At 35.7% G+C, this 18,081-nt stretch overlaps 1 protein-coding gene across 3 annotated transcripts in view; it reads right to left on the bottom strand.

Annotated features, from left to right (window-relative positions):
* Positions 1 to 18,081, bottom strand: part of NEBL (nebulette) — a 251,854-nt gene that overhangs the window by 76,424 nt on the left and 157,349 nt on the right. The window contains exons 4-9 of one of the 3 annotated variants that reach the window (XM_068212616.1): positions 16,321 to 16,364; positions 15,692 to 15,777; positions 14,886 to 14,955; positions 14,719 to 14,790; positions 8,208 to 8,312; positions 5,972 to 6,082 (exon numbers count right to left, since the gene is read on the bottom strand). The exons of the other annotated variants lie outside the window; for them this stretch is intronic. Coding sequence (XP_068068717.1) covers positions 5,972 to 6,082; positions 8,208 to 8,312; positions 14,719 to 14,790; positions 14,886 to 14,948 — 351 coding nt within the window. The 5' untranslated portion in view covers positions 14,949 to 14,955; positions 15,692 to 15,777; positions 16,321 to 16,364. The remainder of the gene's footprint in view (positions 1 to 5,971; positions 6,083 to 8,207; positions 8,313 to 14,718; positions 14,791 to 14,885; positions 14,956 to 15,691; positions 15,778 to 16,320; positions 16,365 to 18,081) is intronic. 3 annotated transcript variants of the gene reach the window in all.

Here is an 18,081-nt window from a genome sequence, read left to right on the forward strand (position 1 = left end):
CAAAAGCCACTTTTTTTTTTTTAAACACACTTGAAGCAATCAGCTATATAATTATTCTCCATTTTCAGAGGAAAAAAATATTTTATGTATTTGTCATAAACAAACAGTTTTACTGTTTATTATATACCCATTGCCCAAAGTTCTATTTCTTGTACTGTTGGGAAGCAAACAGCACAATATGAATTTTGATTTAGCCCCAGGTTCACAAAGAAAAATAATATTTACATTCAATTGTCATCATGGAAAATGAAAATTGAATTGAATTGTGAATTTATAAACACCTTTACTTTTATAATAGAAATGGAACTCAATGTTGGGCATTCATCCATCTTTCACTGTACTGTGTTATACTTACATACACACACTCAAATACTACAACGGCCTGAAAAGCTGATCTTACACTTGTCCTTGTCAGAAGCTCTTAGGCTAATATTAAGGAAAATTCACTAGGTTTTGATGCCTAAAAAGTAGCAAGCATCAAGAAAATTCATTTTCTAATAGCTCTCATGAGCAAGCATTAAAATAATCCATAAGGAAAGAGCAAGTATTAAATAAGATAGAAAGCTGATTAAGAGAAGAAGGATTGACACAAAAACCCATGATAGCAACAAAAGAATACTGTGAAAGTTTTGTGACGGAAACTCTCAGCTACAAAGATTCAGACTCTTTTAGGACAGGATACTAGAATTGTGAGAAAATGCTGTATCTGTTTTTGTTTAAAGCAAGATTTCGTCTGAGTTACAGAGCAGTGTGCCCAAAGCAATATGTTAGTATCTGCCCTGACTATCTCAGATTACAAAATGATATACAGGCTGAGAGATTAAGACAAGAAGAGGGGAAGGGTATTTTTTCACTGCTACTATGCGAACAAAAGTATCAAATCAGGAACCTTAAAATGTGCCACCTCCTTATCCAGTCTAACACAATCAGCCCTCTGCAGGAACAAACACAACTGACAGTGAAACAAAGAGTCTATAACTTGCCTACACTGGTTACATCTCGCAAATGGAAAAGCACATAATCTTTAACATGACTGAAGCATCACTAACAAATTATTCCCCACAAAAGTGGAATTACAATACAAACATATGCCACTAAAACTCTTTTGCTAATTCTCCTTGCTTACACTGTCGCTTTTAAATGTTCTCCTCTTAATGCCATTATGAACAGAAGACCCAAAATCTACTAATTTACCGATATTTTATTACACTGCCATTTTGCTGGTTCAAGAGCTCTATTTTCCCCTTGGTGAATGGGCTATGGAACCAAGATATGAAAACACAGTAACACATCAACTCTCAGCATGAGAAATTTAACAGAAACTACGAGTATCCGCTGTCTTGGGAAAAGATGACCATTTCTTTAGCTTAATGTAGCAATATTTCACTTGCTTTGGCATCTGTTCTTCCTATCTTTTCCCATTATTTTCATTAACTCACTGAAATAGTCTTGTTGCAATCCTAGGCTAGGAGGGGTTCAATGCCTGTCTAGTTTAGTTTGGGACAGTTTAGTGCAGAACTATTCCCAGATTTGTAAATCGCTTCCAAGTGAGCATGAAAAAATATTTATCATTATTTCATCAATATTCTGAGTAACATAATTTTATAGGTTAGTATGCATACATTTATCTCTCAACTCATGATGATGTTCAAGTTTTAGTTAAACTGAATTTCCTTAATCAAATCTACATATGAAACTACTCTACACAGAGATCAAGTATTATAGGTCACTGACATAACCTTTACCCTGTAGTGGTGCCATTTATTAACTTGAGAAATACAAGGCAAATATTTAAGTAGGTATGACTTCAGATTGAACCAATTTGTTAGTACTCATTTTTTATTTTTCTTCTCTCTTTTACACCAGTGTGCCAATAGGAAGCTGCATTAAGGAAGGTTTTGTGTTCTTTTAACCTAGCTCTGACTGACCCCCTGTTCTGGCATACATTAAACACTATGACATTTTCATTTTTATTTCCATTTATAGTCAGTAAGATGTGCTCTGAACTTAAAATCCACAAAGTAGGATTTCGTAGGAGGAAATGTTCAAGAACACCAAAAACATCACTTTAATCTCCATATAGAGAATTAGATTATCCAATGTATTTGTGTAAAACAGAACTATAGAAGTCCAGAAGATTAATACCTGCCACCATAAAAGAGAAGAAATCTTGAATATGACATTTCCTACCATAAAAAACCTTAAAATTGCATTTAAAAATTGATAATGTGTAATATGATTGGAAATGATGCAATAAACAACAAAAAAATTTATTTTAGTAAAAAAAAACCCCTCTGAAACTTCCTCTGGAAGTTGAAAAGATTGCTTAAGATTCTCTTGGCTCATCACCTTTATAAAGAAACAGGAAATACCATTCAACACTGACTCTTTGAGATATTGCCCTGTGCAAAGTAGAAAATGAAACTGCCTTCAGTTTGCTTTAGATTATCCCTTTTAGATATGAAGAAAAACAGTGCAATCACTTCTTATGGCAGAAATAAAGTGATGAAAAAAATGATGAAGTACTTACTTTTTTTTCAACATTATGACCCCATTGCAATTTTAAATACCTTTATCATTGTTTGTTACACCTTATTTAAAAAAATATTGTTTTACATAAGGAAGTATTCACTATACTGATCTTCAGACAAGAAAAAGACTTGGCACAGAGCTAGCAATGATCAGAAATTTTCCTTCAGCAATATTTTCCACAGGAACATTGCCATTTCTCCAAAAATTTCCATTTCCTTTCAGAAAAATCAAAATGAAGGCTTCCTATCTAGACTGCTCTCACAAAATTTATTTTCTTACTGCAGAAAACAGGGAAATTGGTGAGAGCTTTGTAGGCTGGTAAGGAGAGTGAAGTTATTCACTGATGACAGGGACTTCTCCTCTTTTTCGCTTACCCTGGGGACAACTATGACAAAAATGAGAGAGGGAGGAAATCTGGTTGCTCACTCTCAAGAAAGGCATTTAGAAGGCCACAGTCAAATTTTCTGTGAAGAGAGAAAAAATTTAAATTCTAAAAGCCACCCAAGTATGTGGGGCTGTGAAACTTCTTTTTCATTTTTTCCCAGAAACAGCATTGGGATTTTTTTTTCCAGTCTTGGATAGATGTATTCTCTATGGTATTTATTTCCTTCTTCATGCCAGGTCTACGTAAAACACAAAAGAGCAAACATGGGTTTCATGCAAAAGCCAGCAGGAAGTCTTGTTTCAGGCTTTCCTGAGTATCTCAAAGAGAGAATTGAGTATGATTCAATTCAGCCAATATGGGGAAGAGGCTCCACAGGAAGAGAACCACATGTGTCAGGGTGCTATACTCTATTACAGCAAGATCCTTGTGTCAGTGCTGACACTGCATGGCAGGGCCCCTGAAGGAGGAGATCCTGCCTCCACTGAAATCACTGACAATTGCCACATGAGTTAAAGAATGCAAACGTGGTCAATGGTGCTGTGGCAGCCTGTTGGCTCTGGAGAGGACAGGGGAGGGCAGTTGTAGGTAGGGTGTAACTCCTTGAGAAAAACAGGAAATTTCCCCTAGATGCCTCCAGTTCCCAAACCATGTGTGTGATTTGAAACTGTGTATCAAATTACTAAACTGAGTGGGCTCTAGGTAGGCTGAAGACAGAGCTGCTGGGCAGCAGCAGCACAGCAGCACCATTTCAGGAGAAAACTTTGCATCAGGGGAGAGCACATTTGAGGAGGACACACCTGTGCAAGGAGATCCTCTGCCAGAGGCACGCAGTCTGTGCCAGCAGCCAGCTCTGGGCAAAGTCAGGGGCTCTCTTTCTTCCCCACCATGATCTTCTAGTCCCAATGCACCTGCTTGGCATACAAGGCTGCAGAGCCTGCTAAGTACATGGCACCACAGAGCAAGGAGAGTCCTGCTTGGTCTGCCCACAAAAGCATTCCAGCCCAGTATTGCATCCAAGTAGCATGAAAAGGGAGTCAAAGGTGTAAATTTGTTCTAATGTGGGTAGAGAGGACACACACTCATATTTTCCGCCTCTCAGGAAATTGGCACCTATTTTAAAATCAGGTTACTGTTATTTTATAACTCAGAAACAGACTGCAATTCTGTGTTTGCAGCAGCCTTTTTGGAGCAGAGCTGGAGCAATGGCCAGCTGGTGCTGTTCTCTCTCCTTCCTATGGAATATCTGTAGTCTTCTGCTGAAGTGATGACCTGTAAATTCACAATCCCAACTAGACAGATGCAGTAGAAACCCCCTCTGCCATATCCTGACCCAGATGAAATCTAAAATCCTTGCATTAGCTACTTAGGTACTGCAGTGATAGGCACAATATGGATTAGATTTGAATACTGTGGAGAAGATTTTTCACTAGAAAATCCCCTGAGAACTCTCTCAAAGTAGCATTAAATTCAGGTCCATTGCAGCAGTAAACCACAAGCTGGAAAAATGTGTCAGCGTATCTTTAAGTTTTATGGTATATTATGATTTATAATGCATCTACTCCTAAGGGGATAATATGAATTTTGTGGGAAAAATTTCTGCTTAAATATAACTCACCATATATGCATATTTTTTTCTCTAGAACTGTATGATGATGGAAGAAAGCCTTCAAAAACTACCAAATAAAAATGTCAGTCTTTTCCTTGAAAGGGCTTTTTGATGAACCAATGGTTTCATTTTTAGGTTCAGTTATTTATCTTTTCTGCCACGTCACCAATGTTAATTAACCTCATTTATGTAAACTAATGTAGAATGTAATAATTTGGAATGAATTTGGGAGTCAATCTGTGGCAAAATAGTTAACTAATGTTTTATAAATCAAGCTAATGACACAAAATGTTATACAAGTTTAATTCGCAATTTATTTTTACTATAATTCCTCTAATCATTCACTTTACAATGAAATGTCACATCAGTGTAATTTCAGCTACCGTGGTGCTTTAACTTGTGTATATATGTTCCTTTTCAAATTCTGAAAACTAAAATATGTGTTATTGAATTTGCTTAATATAGCCTTGATTAACATAATGTTTTATATCAAAACATTTCTCCACAAGCTGTCCTGAAATTTTAGTCCATTCTTTTTTTATTAATATTTTCCTTTGTCTGAAAAAGTGCCACTGCATTAGAAGAATGCATATTGCGATACAATCAATAATATGGATTTAGAAGCGTGTTCCCTTCACCCACTGGCTGTTTTAAGCTATATGTAGTTGATATCTTTAAGAGAGGGAAAAGTAAAAACAAGAAAACCATGGAAATGCTTGGTGGACAGAAAGTCATGACCATCCAGCCAATGTAATCCTCGTGAGTAACAATGAAAATCTGTAACCTCCATATTACACACACTTAACATTCACAATTCCACTGAGGTCAGTGGAAGTGAAGCATCACCAGCCTACTCTTAGGGTTTTATATTTTTGAGTCCTGGAAGGCAACTGAACTGGAATTTACTATTTTACTGGTTGTTTACAAGCTTTATACTATATTCAATATATTTGAATTCATATTTTAATGGTATAAAATTTTTTATAAGTAGTAGTATGCAGATCATCAGAAATACATTTACTGCTACCACTAAGTGCCTTTAGAAGTCATTAAAGGAGTTTTCTTTTCTTTTGCCTTCAGCATGAAATATTTTATATAGCTAATACAATACCTAATTGGGAAAAGTTATATAAGAGTCACCCATTCTAGAAGGACCATGCAATGTCACTGAATTCAATAATTCCCTATTGCACTCACGGGTTTCACTGGATCAATGAATGCACTACCAACTTTTAAATGCATATTTAATAAGTACAAGTAAAATTGTCAACATTTTAAAAATGAGTCGTTTTTGAATTTAAGAAGTTATGGTGATAAACTCTGGATGATAAGCTCACCCAAATAAATCAAGTAGACAATCAAGTGTCCGTTCAAATATTTTGTTTAAAGGGTACTTATTCTGACACACAATTAATCTAAAAAACATTTTTGCAATTCTAAAGTTGTACCTTGCTCTGAAGGTGCATTAATTCTTTCGCAAATACACTGTCAATTGTGGCTGGCATCTGCTGATAGAGAGAGTTGGAAAGGTCTTTCTTAGCAGCTCCTTTGTATTTCACCTAGAGGGCAGAAAAAGGTGACATAAAATGCAAAAATGAAGATACAGTAAACGTAGTTCTTATTTTTCCTAGTAAGTAAAATGGCATAGACCAGAACTGGAAAAATTTCATTAACATTCTAGCAAAAACATCTTTAAATAATACTTTATGGGGATGTGCCTAATTCACAAAGCAATACAAAATATCTACTAATTAAATTCAATAATTTTGGTGGAAATACAAAATAAAGTAAGCAAGGTAGTTTCTTCTATCCTTTTTCAGATAATTTTCAAAACCAAAAATTATTTTTCTTCTTTCTCTTTTCCAGAGTCCTGAACAATGGGAGCAAATGAGAGGCAAACAATAAATATTTTACCAACTAATAATTAGCAGAAATTAAATGTAGCTAGAAAGGGTAGGAACACTTAAGTTTGTCTGTCTGCCATAATTTGTGTTTCATCTGTTCATATTACAGTCTCATTTTTAAATTGCATTTTATTTATCCTGTGTTTCCTCCAGTATTCAGTATTGGCAGCTCCTCACAAAGGGGTTTTACAAGAGATTCCAGAACAATACCTAAAAATATGTGAGGTTTTTGCTTCAGATCTAAGTCTTCCAAGTTCATAAAACAATAATGGCAACACTGCTGTGAAAGTAATCATAAATACCAAAAATATTTTCAATTATACTGTCTAATGTCACTTATTTACTGTGAAATACACAGTTCTTCATCAGAGGCTAATTCCCTAAATGGATTATATGTATACATATCAATAATTTGCTGTAACATTTGTTGCTGTTCCCCAAAACACAGGGCTCTTTTTCACTGCAGTGGATGTGCTGTTAAGAATATCAGCGTTCAAGATTTGCAAATACTGGTGATGGGACACTAGAGGTCAGTAATTTACAAGATAAACCATCCATCACATCACTGGCTTCAGGTAATGCTGCAATAAACAGGCAGAGTGCTCAAAAGTGTGGTAACATCAAATCTACAGGGTTTTAAATTTCAGAATATTTTTATATCTCTAAATCTTTTATTAATAATTAGCAGCAGAGTCTCTGGAATCAGATAGATTAGATAAATACTCTCTGTATACTGTATTTCTGTAGACTACAATAGTCTGTCTCTTATAAAGTGCAATTACATCAGATTTACTTCCCTAGGGACATGCCACTCCTCAGAAAACAGGAAGATAAATACAATAAAAGCATTCATTAGATGCATTTATATTGAAAGCTACACAGCAAATTGTTGTATATCAGAAAGAGAATTTAGAATGTATATAAGTTACGTAGCCTCAGACAGTGATACTGGGACTTTTTTATTATAATCATAAAAGTGGCACAAAAAATGAGGCACCAAAATTTTCATTTTTTTCAAGGGCCATAGTGACAGAAAAATCACTCAGAACCAGCGATTCCTAAACAAACTGCTGTCTCTCAGGTGAAACTTCTGCTGCTGTTCTTACCTATGGAAAACAATCAGAGATGCAATCCTACAGCACCTCGTACCTGGGACATGAAGAGCTGGCAGTAAAGGCTGCTCTGATACTTTGGAAGCTGCTGATCTTTCTTTGCCACCACAGCTGCATGTGTGTGTGGGCACAGGTATGCAGAGATGATAGATGGGTAGATAGATAGATAGATAGACAGACAGACAGACAGATATGCAAGTACTCAGGCAACTCACAGATGGCATCGACCTGATGGCTGCTGAAGGAGGACAGGGATGATAATATGGAAACATTTTCCTTGTCTCCTTCTGTATGATATCAGGCTGTGAAATCTCCACAGCAGGGAAATTTTGCACAGGTGTAATTTGCAAACCTCATCACTGCAGAAAAAGTAACATTCCTTTCCTATTCCTCAGTTTATCCACACATAAAATGGGATAGCTAGGACTTGCTCAGAACCATTAATAAAGTATCTTCAAATCCCAAAATAAAAGTGTCATGTAATTCCAAATTATTATTATTCACATTGCAGTATACACTAATTACAGCCTATGAATTCATTTCAGCTTTAAACAGAATTATTATTTGAAATAAGCCATCCTTCCCTGCTAAAAATCACAGTACTCCACTGAAAGGGTTTTTAGGAAGGATAAGAAGCCAAGAAAATTTTTCACTCTTTTAGATCTTACCTCAGAAATAAAAGCACCAAGGCTTTTCACATGTTTTAGCTGCGGGGTGTCAGGTACAAATATGCACTTGCCTTTAGATTTTTTAAACTCTTCTTTATAGTGTATCTACAAAGAGGAGAAAAAGAAGTTTAATTTTTCTTAAAAACACACACAGAGAAAAGCAAACATTAGCTTTTTTTTTTTTATCATTTCTATTTTATTTTATTCATGGATACTCTGCTGGGCAGCTTGCAAATACCTCCGGCTGGATCAAATTAAACCATAAAGGGAAGCTACAAGTTCTCATGCACATTACCAGGGCTGTGTAAAAGTCACAGAACTCTTCAATAATATAGATGAAAAAGACAGGATTTTTCTCTACATCTAGAGCACATTTTCACGACTGTTGTAGCTGTTTTAGTATCTCTAAAGAAAGAAGAATCAAATAATTGATCTCCTTGATCTCAAAGATAAAAATTATTTAACTTCTAACACAGACCTAGCAAGAACAGAATCTGTATAATATCATCAAATGCCCCTTTATGAATCCAAGAGTTACATTAATAAATTCAGGAGGCCACTACCAAACTATTGCCTACAAAGCACCCAACAGTCATGACATTCAAGTAATTACAGAACTTCTTTAAGACCAAGCAAATTTTAAATTGAGTCATTTTTTAAAATGTGGATGCACATAGGAAACCATGAAAAAAACCCACCAGAACACTGTGACATATTTGGCAAAAAAAAAAAAAAAAAAAAAAAAAAAACCAAAAAAAAACCACAATCTTTTTTTTTTTTAAGCAGCCAAGCTTTTTCTTACAATGGGGCAAACAGTATGGGCAGATACAATAATCACATGAGTGTTGCTAAAGTCAGAGTTATTTTTTTATTAGTGAGACTGTAAGAAGGATAAAAGGTATGGACATGGTTAACATGTAGGAACATTCATTATATACAAACTGCATGAAGAAAGATGGTGAATTATGATGAGATGGACTAAGTAAGTTCTAATGACAGACACTTTACATGGATAGCCTTAGATGTTTTCAGTTACATTTCTTTCTTTGTACATAGAATTGTTTAGATCAATGCAAATTGAATTATTTAGTACTAAGCTTTCATGGTTATTATCTGCGACCATTTCTCTAACCTCATATTCACATTCTGCCTAACGGCAGCTCAAATTTATGCACTCTAGACTTGCTGACAAACACTGACAGAAGCAATATGATCTGCATCTGAGCATTACAGAAATATGCAGCCTTAATATCCTCTTTCTCTGAATCCTTAATGGATATCACAAGTTCTAGTGAATGCTCCTCTACAGGGACTTGGAAAACTTACGAGAAGGATGGCAGCTTACACAGAATCAGCTCCTGTGCTTTCTAAGGAAAAGTTTGTGTCTACTGAAAAATGGATTAGGTAATGCCAAATTCATCTCAAATTCATGACTACTTTATCTTCACACAGGAAACAATTTTGCTCAATATAGAGCTCATTCAGATTTGGACTACTGAAAGAATCTACACGTCACTTCCAAATCACATCATCTGCTTTTGTGGATTACAGTCTATTCTCAAAGAAAACATTTTGGTAAACAATGGGTGTAACATTACAGTGTCATGACTTTACTCACAAAGCCAATAGTTCATGTAACCTGTGTGTGACATCATACTCCCAGGTAATCACAGAGCAAAAGACAAAAAAGGGCATTTTAATGATAAATATGAGCAGGCATTTACTGTCCAACCTGTACACATGTATTGGAAGTTTACAGACCTGACTGTCTACTGGGTGAGTTTGATGGCATTCTCAGTAGAAACTCCTGTAAAGCTGTGACTCTGGCAGAGAAGACAGAGAGTCTTGCTACTCACAACTTAGATAAATCATCCACAGACATCTGAAAGCTGACCGTAATTATATCCATTTTAATTGCAGAGCAATAATTACATTCAAGAATCAAACACAAAAGCTTCCTAAGGTATCTCTTAATTGGGGGGAATGACAGAACATGACTAGAAGAAACAAAGCTGTTCTGCTGTAGAAGCCATGCTTTCAAAAGAATTGAAAGCAGTAAATGACTAATACCACCTCCTTAATCCTTTGTTATTCACGTTTGGTACAGTAACGCATAGAAGCCACAAAATGCATACAGACTCAAATACGCAACTTAGAGAGAACATATAACAAAATATTTGGTCAAAATCTGATCCAACAAACTCCATTCTGCTACAGTATTTCCCACATTGCTTGGAATCAGAAAGATGGAAGATGAAATGGGACAAGTATAATGAAGTCATGACACCTGCAGTTATAAAACATATTTAGTGTAAACAATGCAAGGAAGATGTTCAAAAGCTTGACTATGATCGAACACAACCAGTGAATGGAATGAACAGGCAGAGAAGCTAATATTCCTCTTCAAAATCTGTAATTAAAAATTCAGATGTCTTAAATATTGAATAGGAAATTTTGCCTGCAAGTGGCTTACCCCTCACCACAAAATACACTGTTTAGGTTGAGCAGATCTGGTAAGCCTTGTGAAAAAAACAAATAGGAAGAATTTGCAAATGATGGCCTGGAGCCACTGCTCTTTCAATATACTTCTGAAGTTCAATAGCTCACTAAAGACCCAATTTTTCATAGTTCTCTCCAGATTCTTTTCTTCTCCCTGACTCATCATAAAACTAACTCTGACCGCAGCACAAATATCCAGTAAAGTGGATTAAAATTCCTAGACAACCACCAAAACATTACATTTCAAGCTGCATTTTTTTCTTAATGGCTATTATATGGGAAGATCAACTTTATAAAACAAGGGCATCCAACCTTTAAGCCAAAGCTTCCTGGTTCACCAAGAAAATTCATGGCCTGCTCCACCAGCCTTTTTCACGGGGAAAAACAGAAGGGAAACTGTGGGTTAAAGGAAAGACTCCAATGGTAACAGCATAATCCAAGCAGCCAATTCCTTTCATTCAGGGACACATTCTCATCTAACTTTAATATGAATATACTCAAAAGCTATTTTTAATAATCTTAACATCAATGGTGCAACCATGTCAACAGTCATCCTGCCAAGATCCGCTGTAGAACTGTCATATCTAAAATACTCATTTTTGTTTAGAAAAACAACAAAAATGTCTGAACCTCCTTATCTAGCTTTTATGCTAGAACAAAAGGAAATTTCCTTCCACTAAGTATTCACTTCCAGAACCTACATTTCTGAATTTATAATCTCTTATAAGACTAAAGACTGTGTCAGACCACAGCTCCGTCTAATGCAGAATCCTTTCTCCGTGGTCATAGGAACCTAGTGTAAAGCAAGAGAAAATGGCAGGCATACAGTATTACTGTTAAACTACACAGTATTTTAGTAATCTCCAGCAATTTCAAACTCAAGGCCCTCTTGAGTTAGAGGCTGTAACTAATATTGGTGAGTCCAGGGGAACAGCTGCACCCAGAATTAGGTAGTCAAAACCCTGTTAGTTTGGCACAGTGTTTCCACAGTGTTTCCACTATTGGCTCTAGATCTTTTTGGACTTTTCTTTACAACAGAGACATCCTAGAGCAAAGCTGGACTCTGTGCAAGGACAGATAAATAGCAAGCAGTCCTATTTTTTCCTTTAGAGGAAAAGAAGTGCTGGTACCACTCATTACCACAATTCAGCTGAATCTTCAGATGGCGGTGTCTGCCATTCTACCAAAAAGGATTATGATCGTTTGGTCAATTACCTTCTATAATTGTTCCCATCTCTGTTTATAACAGTACTGACAACATCCCACCACGTAATCAAAACAAAGAAGAGATGAAAATACACTACAAGCAAATGGACGAGCTCGATTTCAATGTGGAAGAGAAAAGGCTTGGAGAGGAAGGCAATTCATATAAATCAAACACACATGACAGTTTTGAAAACATCTGTGGAATAAAATTTCATAATAGAGGGAGATTAAATAGAACGACTGTCGAGAGAAACAATCCAGGGGGTATCACAGCCACCGAACAAACATCTGCCAACCTCAAATGAAACTGGGGATTTTCTCAAGAACGGGAGCACATAAACACTCCACAACTTCCCCTATGTACAGCTCAAGGCTGGCAATTACAGATTCACCAAGGACTGCCAGTGTAACACTTTTTCAAAACCATATTGCAAAATTAAAGTCAGCCTACAAAGAATGCAGGGCAAGCCTAATACAACCCCAGTATCTCAGGCATGTGCACTCCTGGGTCTGCATTCTGATGGAGGAGATGTGCTGACAGCTCCACCATCAGAAAAGGACAAACACCCAGTCTCGTGGCCAGCAAGGACACGGGCTGCTCCCCCAAGGTCATCTGCAGGCCAAACTGAAAGCACTGTAAAACCACTGTACAAATAAAATGTACAAATGTACACCAATCATAAATCCACACAAATAGTAGTATGTGGAAAGGTTGATGCTAAAAAGGATAAGGAAAATATTAAAAGTTCTGAATGTCAACAAGTCAAAAAATTGAAGGTAAGAATACAAACTTCTTGCAATTTATTGGTCTCCACAATGAAATGTGCAGGGTGAGGAATTTATATTCAGCTACAAAAGACTTCACTGGTCATAAGAAATTCCACTATAGCAAAAAAAATCTGAGAAACAAAATTCATATTCTATGCATATTCCATTCAAGCCAATGAAAAAAAACCTACTGATTTCATCAGAGTCTGAATAAAGCCCCAAAGCTGGATGTTATTTTTAAACAAAGAGCCTCTTTTTTGAAATTAGATTGGTTTGGACCATTATATATTGTTCTTGCTTTGAAAGCATTAATAACACTTTGCCATTATGCCTGACATATCTCAAGGAAAATCTAACACACTTGCAGGCTAAATGCATCACAAGTTTTCAGCAAAAGCCTACATCCCTGAACCATTATAAGCAGTAGAAGCCTGGCTTGACTTAGCTATTCGCCTTAGCTCTCAAGTCCCTGCAGAAAATCCAAGAAAATACAGCCACTCCATTTATCCATTAATTAAGAGCCATAGCCAACATTACTCCTAATGGGTACACAGCAGAGTAATAATTCCTTTTCAGTTAAAGAAAGATTTCTTCAGCATTTTTCAAGAAGTTTTTTTCTTTAAGAACAGTGACCATGTTTAGAAAGAAGCTTCATGGATGCAATAAATGTATATTGAATCATATAAGTGCTTCAGGACCATTTTCATTTTTGCCTTTACAAGAGTTGACAGGCACTTAACACACCATATGCCCTTTTTTCCCAAAGAAAGCATATATATATATATATATATATATATCAGTAAAAATATTATTAATCTCTACTGCTTCCTAAAGTAGGTTGAGTTTACAAAGGAGTCATCTTAGTAGCTTTTCTTAAGGATCTATTCAATTTTCAGCACTCTTTCTGTGAAAACTGAAGTAGGAGGTGTATGGACAAGACGAAAGAGGAAACATTGACCTTGTCAAGTCACACTTTCAAGCCAGCACTGTAACACTTTTCACATCCCAGATACTGGTCTTCTGAGTTAACTATTCTTTTCCAATACACAACCCCCAAAAATTTATACCTAAAATGTAGATTCTGTATGTTCCATTCCCATTAAATCAACAACCCAAACCTAAATATCGTATTACAACACGAGCCAGACACCATTTTTTGGTTTCTTTAGAACATTTGTTGAAGCAAGTCACTCTCTCCTCAGAAAGATCTCCTCTTATGCCAGCCAGCTTTCTCACAGGAGAAATATCATTCTTTACACACATGCACCCATGAAGAGAAAAAGTTACTTTTCTCAGAACACTAGCCCAGAGAGAAACAAAAATAAATTTCCATCAAGGTAAATCTGATCCTGTTACATTGAAGCAATCAGATCTGCTCCAATTTAAAACATCTGGGACCTGATTTATGATGTTTAAATAATGTTTATATAACTGATGTACAGTTTAAAAAATCTATAGTAGCTAAATCAAGAATTGGCGAGCTAAATATTTTTTTTAAATATTTAAAAATATTCTAGCATTTGAGTGGATTTGCCATATAAGTATAGTCAATAACAATATGCTGAGCAGTTTTGGACATCTATCAGGACAAACAAAAGATAACATTAAAAATTTATCTTTTATTTTTAACTTCCCTCCTTACAGCTATGTATACTGGAACTCAGTTTTGTTCAAACCAATTAAACTGCATAGGATTAGGCTACAACCAGAAAAAATACCACATTTTCCTGATGAAAGCAGCCAAGGTGTTCTCCTGGCAGACATCCTCTGCCTGAGACCCACATTTTGAAACACCCCTTTCTAGGGCCTGTGCTTTGTACCATCCAAATGAGCTCTGAAAAGCTCATTCTTCTGTGGCTGATAATTTACAGTACCAGAGTAATCTGTGCTTTTCTATTCTTTTGTGGGCTTTTATTATTTGAGCCTTGGATGGACACATGCTACATTGTACATATTTGAGAAAATATTTATCATAAATATAAATGCATTTGAAAGAGGAAATGCAAATATGAGAGTGAGAATAACCACCATCACTTACATCACTTATTAATTCACTGCATTTTCGGGCCAGTTCCATATTTCTGTCCTCAATAACAGGCTTGAGGAAGATCTGAAAGAGGAAGGTAATAATTACAGGTTTATTGTCCTAAAGAGGAAAAATAGAAGGAAATAAGTACTTTGCAAAACTATTGGGGTTTAACTCACCTTTTCTTCTTCCCAATCCTCATTTTCATCCTCCCTGAGATCCTGAATGGCAGACACTCGCATTTTAATACTTTGCAGGAAACAATGAAAACTCTTAAAAGGTTCAGTGCTGCAGGAAACAGCTCAGACCCTCCAGCATGCCTGGAATCAATGCTCCATTTGTGTCCTTCACTGCACTTAACCCTACCACGGCTCCTTCCTTATTTAGGCAGCACTTGACAGTCTTTATCTGAACAATTCAGAGTGAGTGAACTGAAAGGCATTGCAGATGGCCTTGCTGGCTACCACTCACAGCAGAGCTAATGCTTTCTTACTGATAAAATATAATTAAATGACCTATTCCCAGCAACTATTTTTAAAATTACTACAAACACAATTAAAATACTGTCATGCAGTTAATTTGTAACATAAGTAATTTAGTAAAATTAACAGGATTAAAAGGGGAACATTGACTCTAACTTTATGGCAAAACTAACCAATTGTAAGATTCAAGGCATCAGTGACTCCAAAATCATCTATCACAAAACTTTATTTTACTGTCCCAATAAAAATGCTTCAACTTTAAAAAAGCACATTATTCTCATCTTCCAGTAGATGTGCTAGTATAATTTTTCAGAATTACTTCTTTTCCACAAAGCTTATAGAATTCCTTAAATGCTTTGCATAATCATGTCAGCTGCAGGTTAAACCTGTGCATGCAGAGATACAGACAAGTCTGAATTACAAGCATACACGGCTATGTACTCACACAAATGTGTGTTCCTTCACTGTTACAAACTGTCATGGTCTGTAGTCTAAAAACCAACCTTTTTCAGTATGAAATCACTGACTCCAGCTGCAATGAAACTGAAAGATATCCTGATGTTCATGGGTGCAGTGTCAGTTTTTACTTCTGTAAAACAAGAAAGAAGGTATTACAAGACCAATTGGAGAAAACAGAATTTCAATATAATTTTTCTTTCTAAATTGTATCTTGTATATTTCTCATTTTGTAGAGGTCATGATTTTGAAGTTCATCTAGCAAAGTCATTCACTACTATGCAGCTTTGCAATCAGGCAAAGACACAAAGAATGTGTGCTCTTAAAAACAACTCTTTAAAGAATTTTAATTACATGTGCCCGCACACAATGTCCAGAGTTTATTTAAAAACACAGATTTCCTTAGAAAAAGAAACATTTCAAAGATTAGAAAAAACACAGCATTTGTTTTAGTTAAAGTCTAAAAATTTGAAATATTGAGGATTAAAAACAAAGGCAGGAACTGCTTTCAGCCTAAACCAAAAGAGAGAACTCTTTATACATTAATAGTACAGAAAGCTTCAAGACTTTCCATTTCACTCTCAAATATAAGTTCCTAAATTTCAGGTTTGAACCTTCAGCATTGCTAAAGTTCCAATTTAAACCTAGAAGCCCAGTCTGTATAAGTGAGAATTACCTGTGATACATGCTGACTGCTTTTGGAGTCCAGGATGCTTCATCCTGGTGGAAACAAATGGTTTAGTCTTATGAGTATTTACAGTAACAGGTCTTTTTTGAAGATAATGAAAAATATATTCCTAAACAAACTCATGCATGATTTTAAGGACCACACAGTAAGGAGACAGAGTACCTACAAAAGTGTCAGACAGAAATGCAGCACTAAAGCTTCACTTTGGGATTTTTCTGATTATATTGCCAATATTGTATGCTTTCATATTCCTTTTCCTTCTGACAATTACTAATTTTTTTAAGTGGAGACATTGAAAAATATTTAAGAACATATAGAAAATTATTAGTAGCTGCAAAGCTTGTTGAACATAAGGAAATTTTTTGCTATTTTTTGCACTGGAAAGCAAATACGGTCAAAATTACAACAAAGCTGTTTGTGTTTTGGGTAAAAAAGGAAGTGTTTGGCTTTTTAACATGCTTTTAACATTATATCTGGTGGGTTTTCAGCAGCTGGACAGACCAAAACTTATATATTAATTCTGGTTTTCCTGCAATGGTTTCTGCATAATCAAAATCTGCAAGATCACTTCTGGTCAGCTGTGAAGTGATCAGGCAGTTGGACTACACAGTCACTGCAAGTCCCTTCCAACAGAACTATTCTATTCCATTCCACTCTTTTTTTATCCTACTATCTCTAACAGCTTTGATACAATTAATTTTTCCTCATTTTTGCATTATCAGGATCAGGCAGAATCAAGCATTCAAATACACTGTGCCCCATGTCATTCCATAATACAAGCATTAGACAGCTGCTATAACTCAACAGCTCCCTTCAACTTATATTAAAGAAAAATATCATACTATGCACAAAGGGAATAAGGGAAAAAATCACAACCATACACAAGTTATTCAAAATTCAACTTTTCACATAACAGATGCAGCAAGATACTATAGGACACAGAAACCTGTCCCACTTTTTTCACTCTCCTCAAAACACTGAATACTATCAGAAAACATTCACTGTTCAATAAAGCAAGCCTGCAAATTTAATATATCCAGATATAACCCAGGGAAGAATTTGTTAGGACCATTTAAGTGTTGCATGGTTTAGAAATGCACTGTGATGCAATTAGCAGCCTGCAAGCCAAGAAGAATCATAGAAAGGCTTGGGAGGGAAGGGACTTTAAAGATAATCCAGTTCCAACCCCACTGCCATGGGCCAAGGTGCCACCCACTTGATCAGACTGCTCAGGGCCTCATCCTACCTGGCCTTGTTCAAGTGGCCAGGCATGGGAAAGAAGCTTTAGCTACTTCTATAGGAAGCAATAAATAATGTAGAATCAGCAGGAATGTTTGGCATTACAAATGTGTATGTACATTTCCAATATTTCTAAAATTACTATAAAAATACTAAATTTAATCTGAATAAAGACCTAGTTAAAATGCTGAGCTTTTATATCCCCAAAACAATTATGAACTATGTTGTAGTAAAGATTACTTTTCACCTACAAAACCTGCAATTTTATCAAAACCTTCAAACTGACACTTCTGAATCATTTTCAGCTTTATATAATGTAATGGTCCATAATCTTATGTTCTGGCATGAAACAACACAGATTAAGCAAAATCCAGTTGTACAGAATTTTAAGAAAACACTGTAATGGAGTGCTAAGCTGTGTATCCACAATACTTATATGCACACAGGGCATGGCAAAATTAGAATTTCATATTGCTTTACAGATACCTTAAAATGTGTACAAATGGATTC

The sequence above is a fragment of the Anomalospiza imberbis genome, chromosome 1 (genome assembly GCF_031753505.1).
Source record: "Anomalospiza imberbis isolate Cuckoo-Finch-1a 21T00152 chromosome 1, ASM3175350v1, whole genome shotgun sequence".
In the NCBI taxonomy this organism is placed as follows: Eukaryota; Metazoa; Chordata; class Aves; order Passeriformes; family Viduidae; genus Anomalospiza; species Anomalospiza imberbis.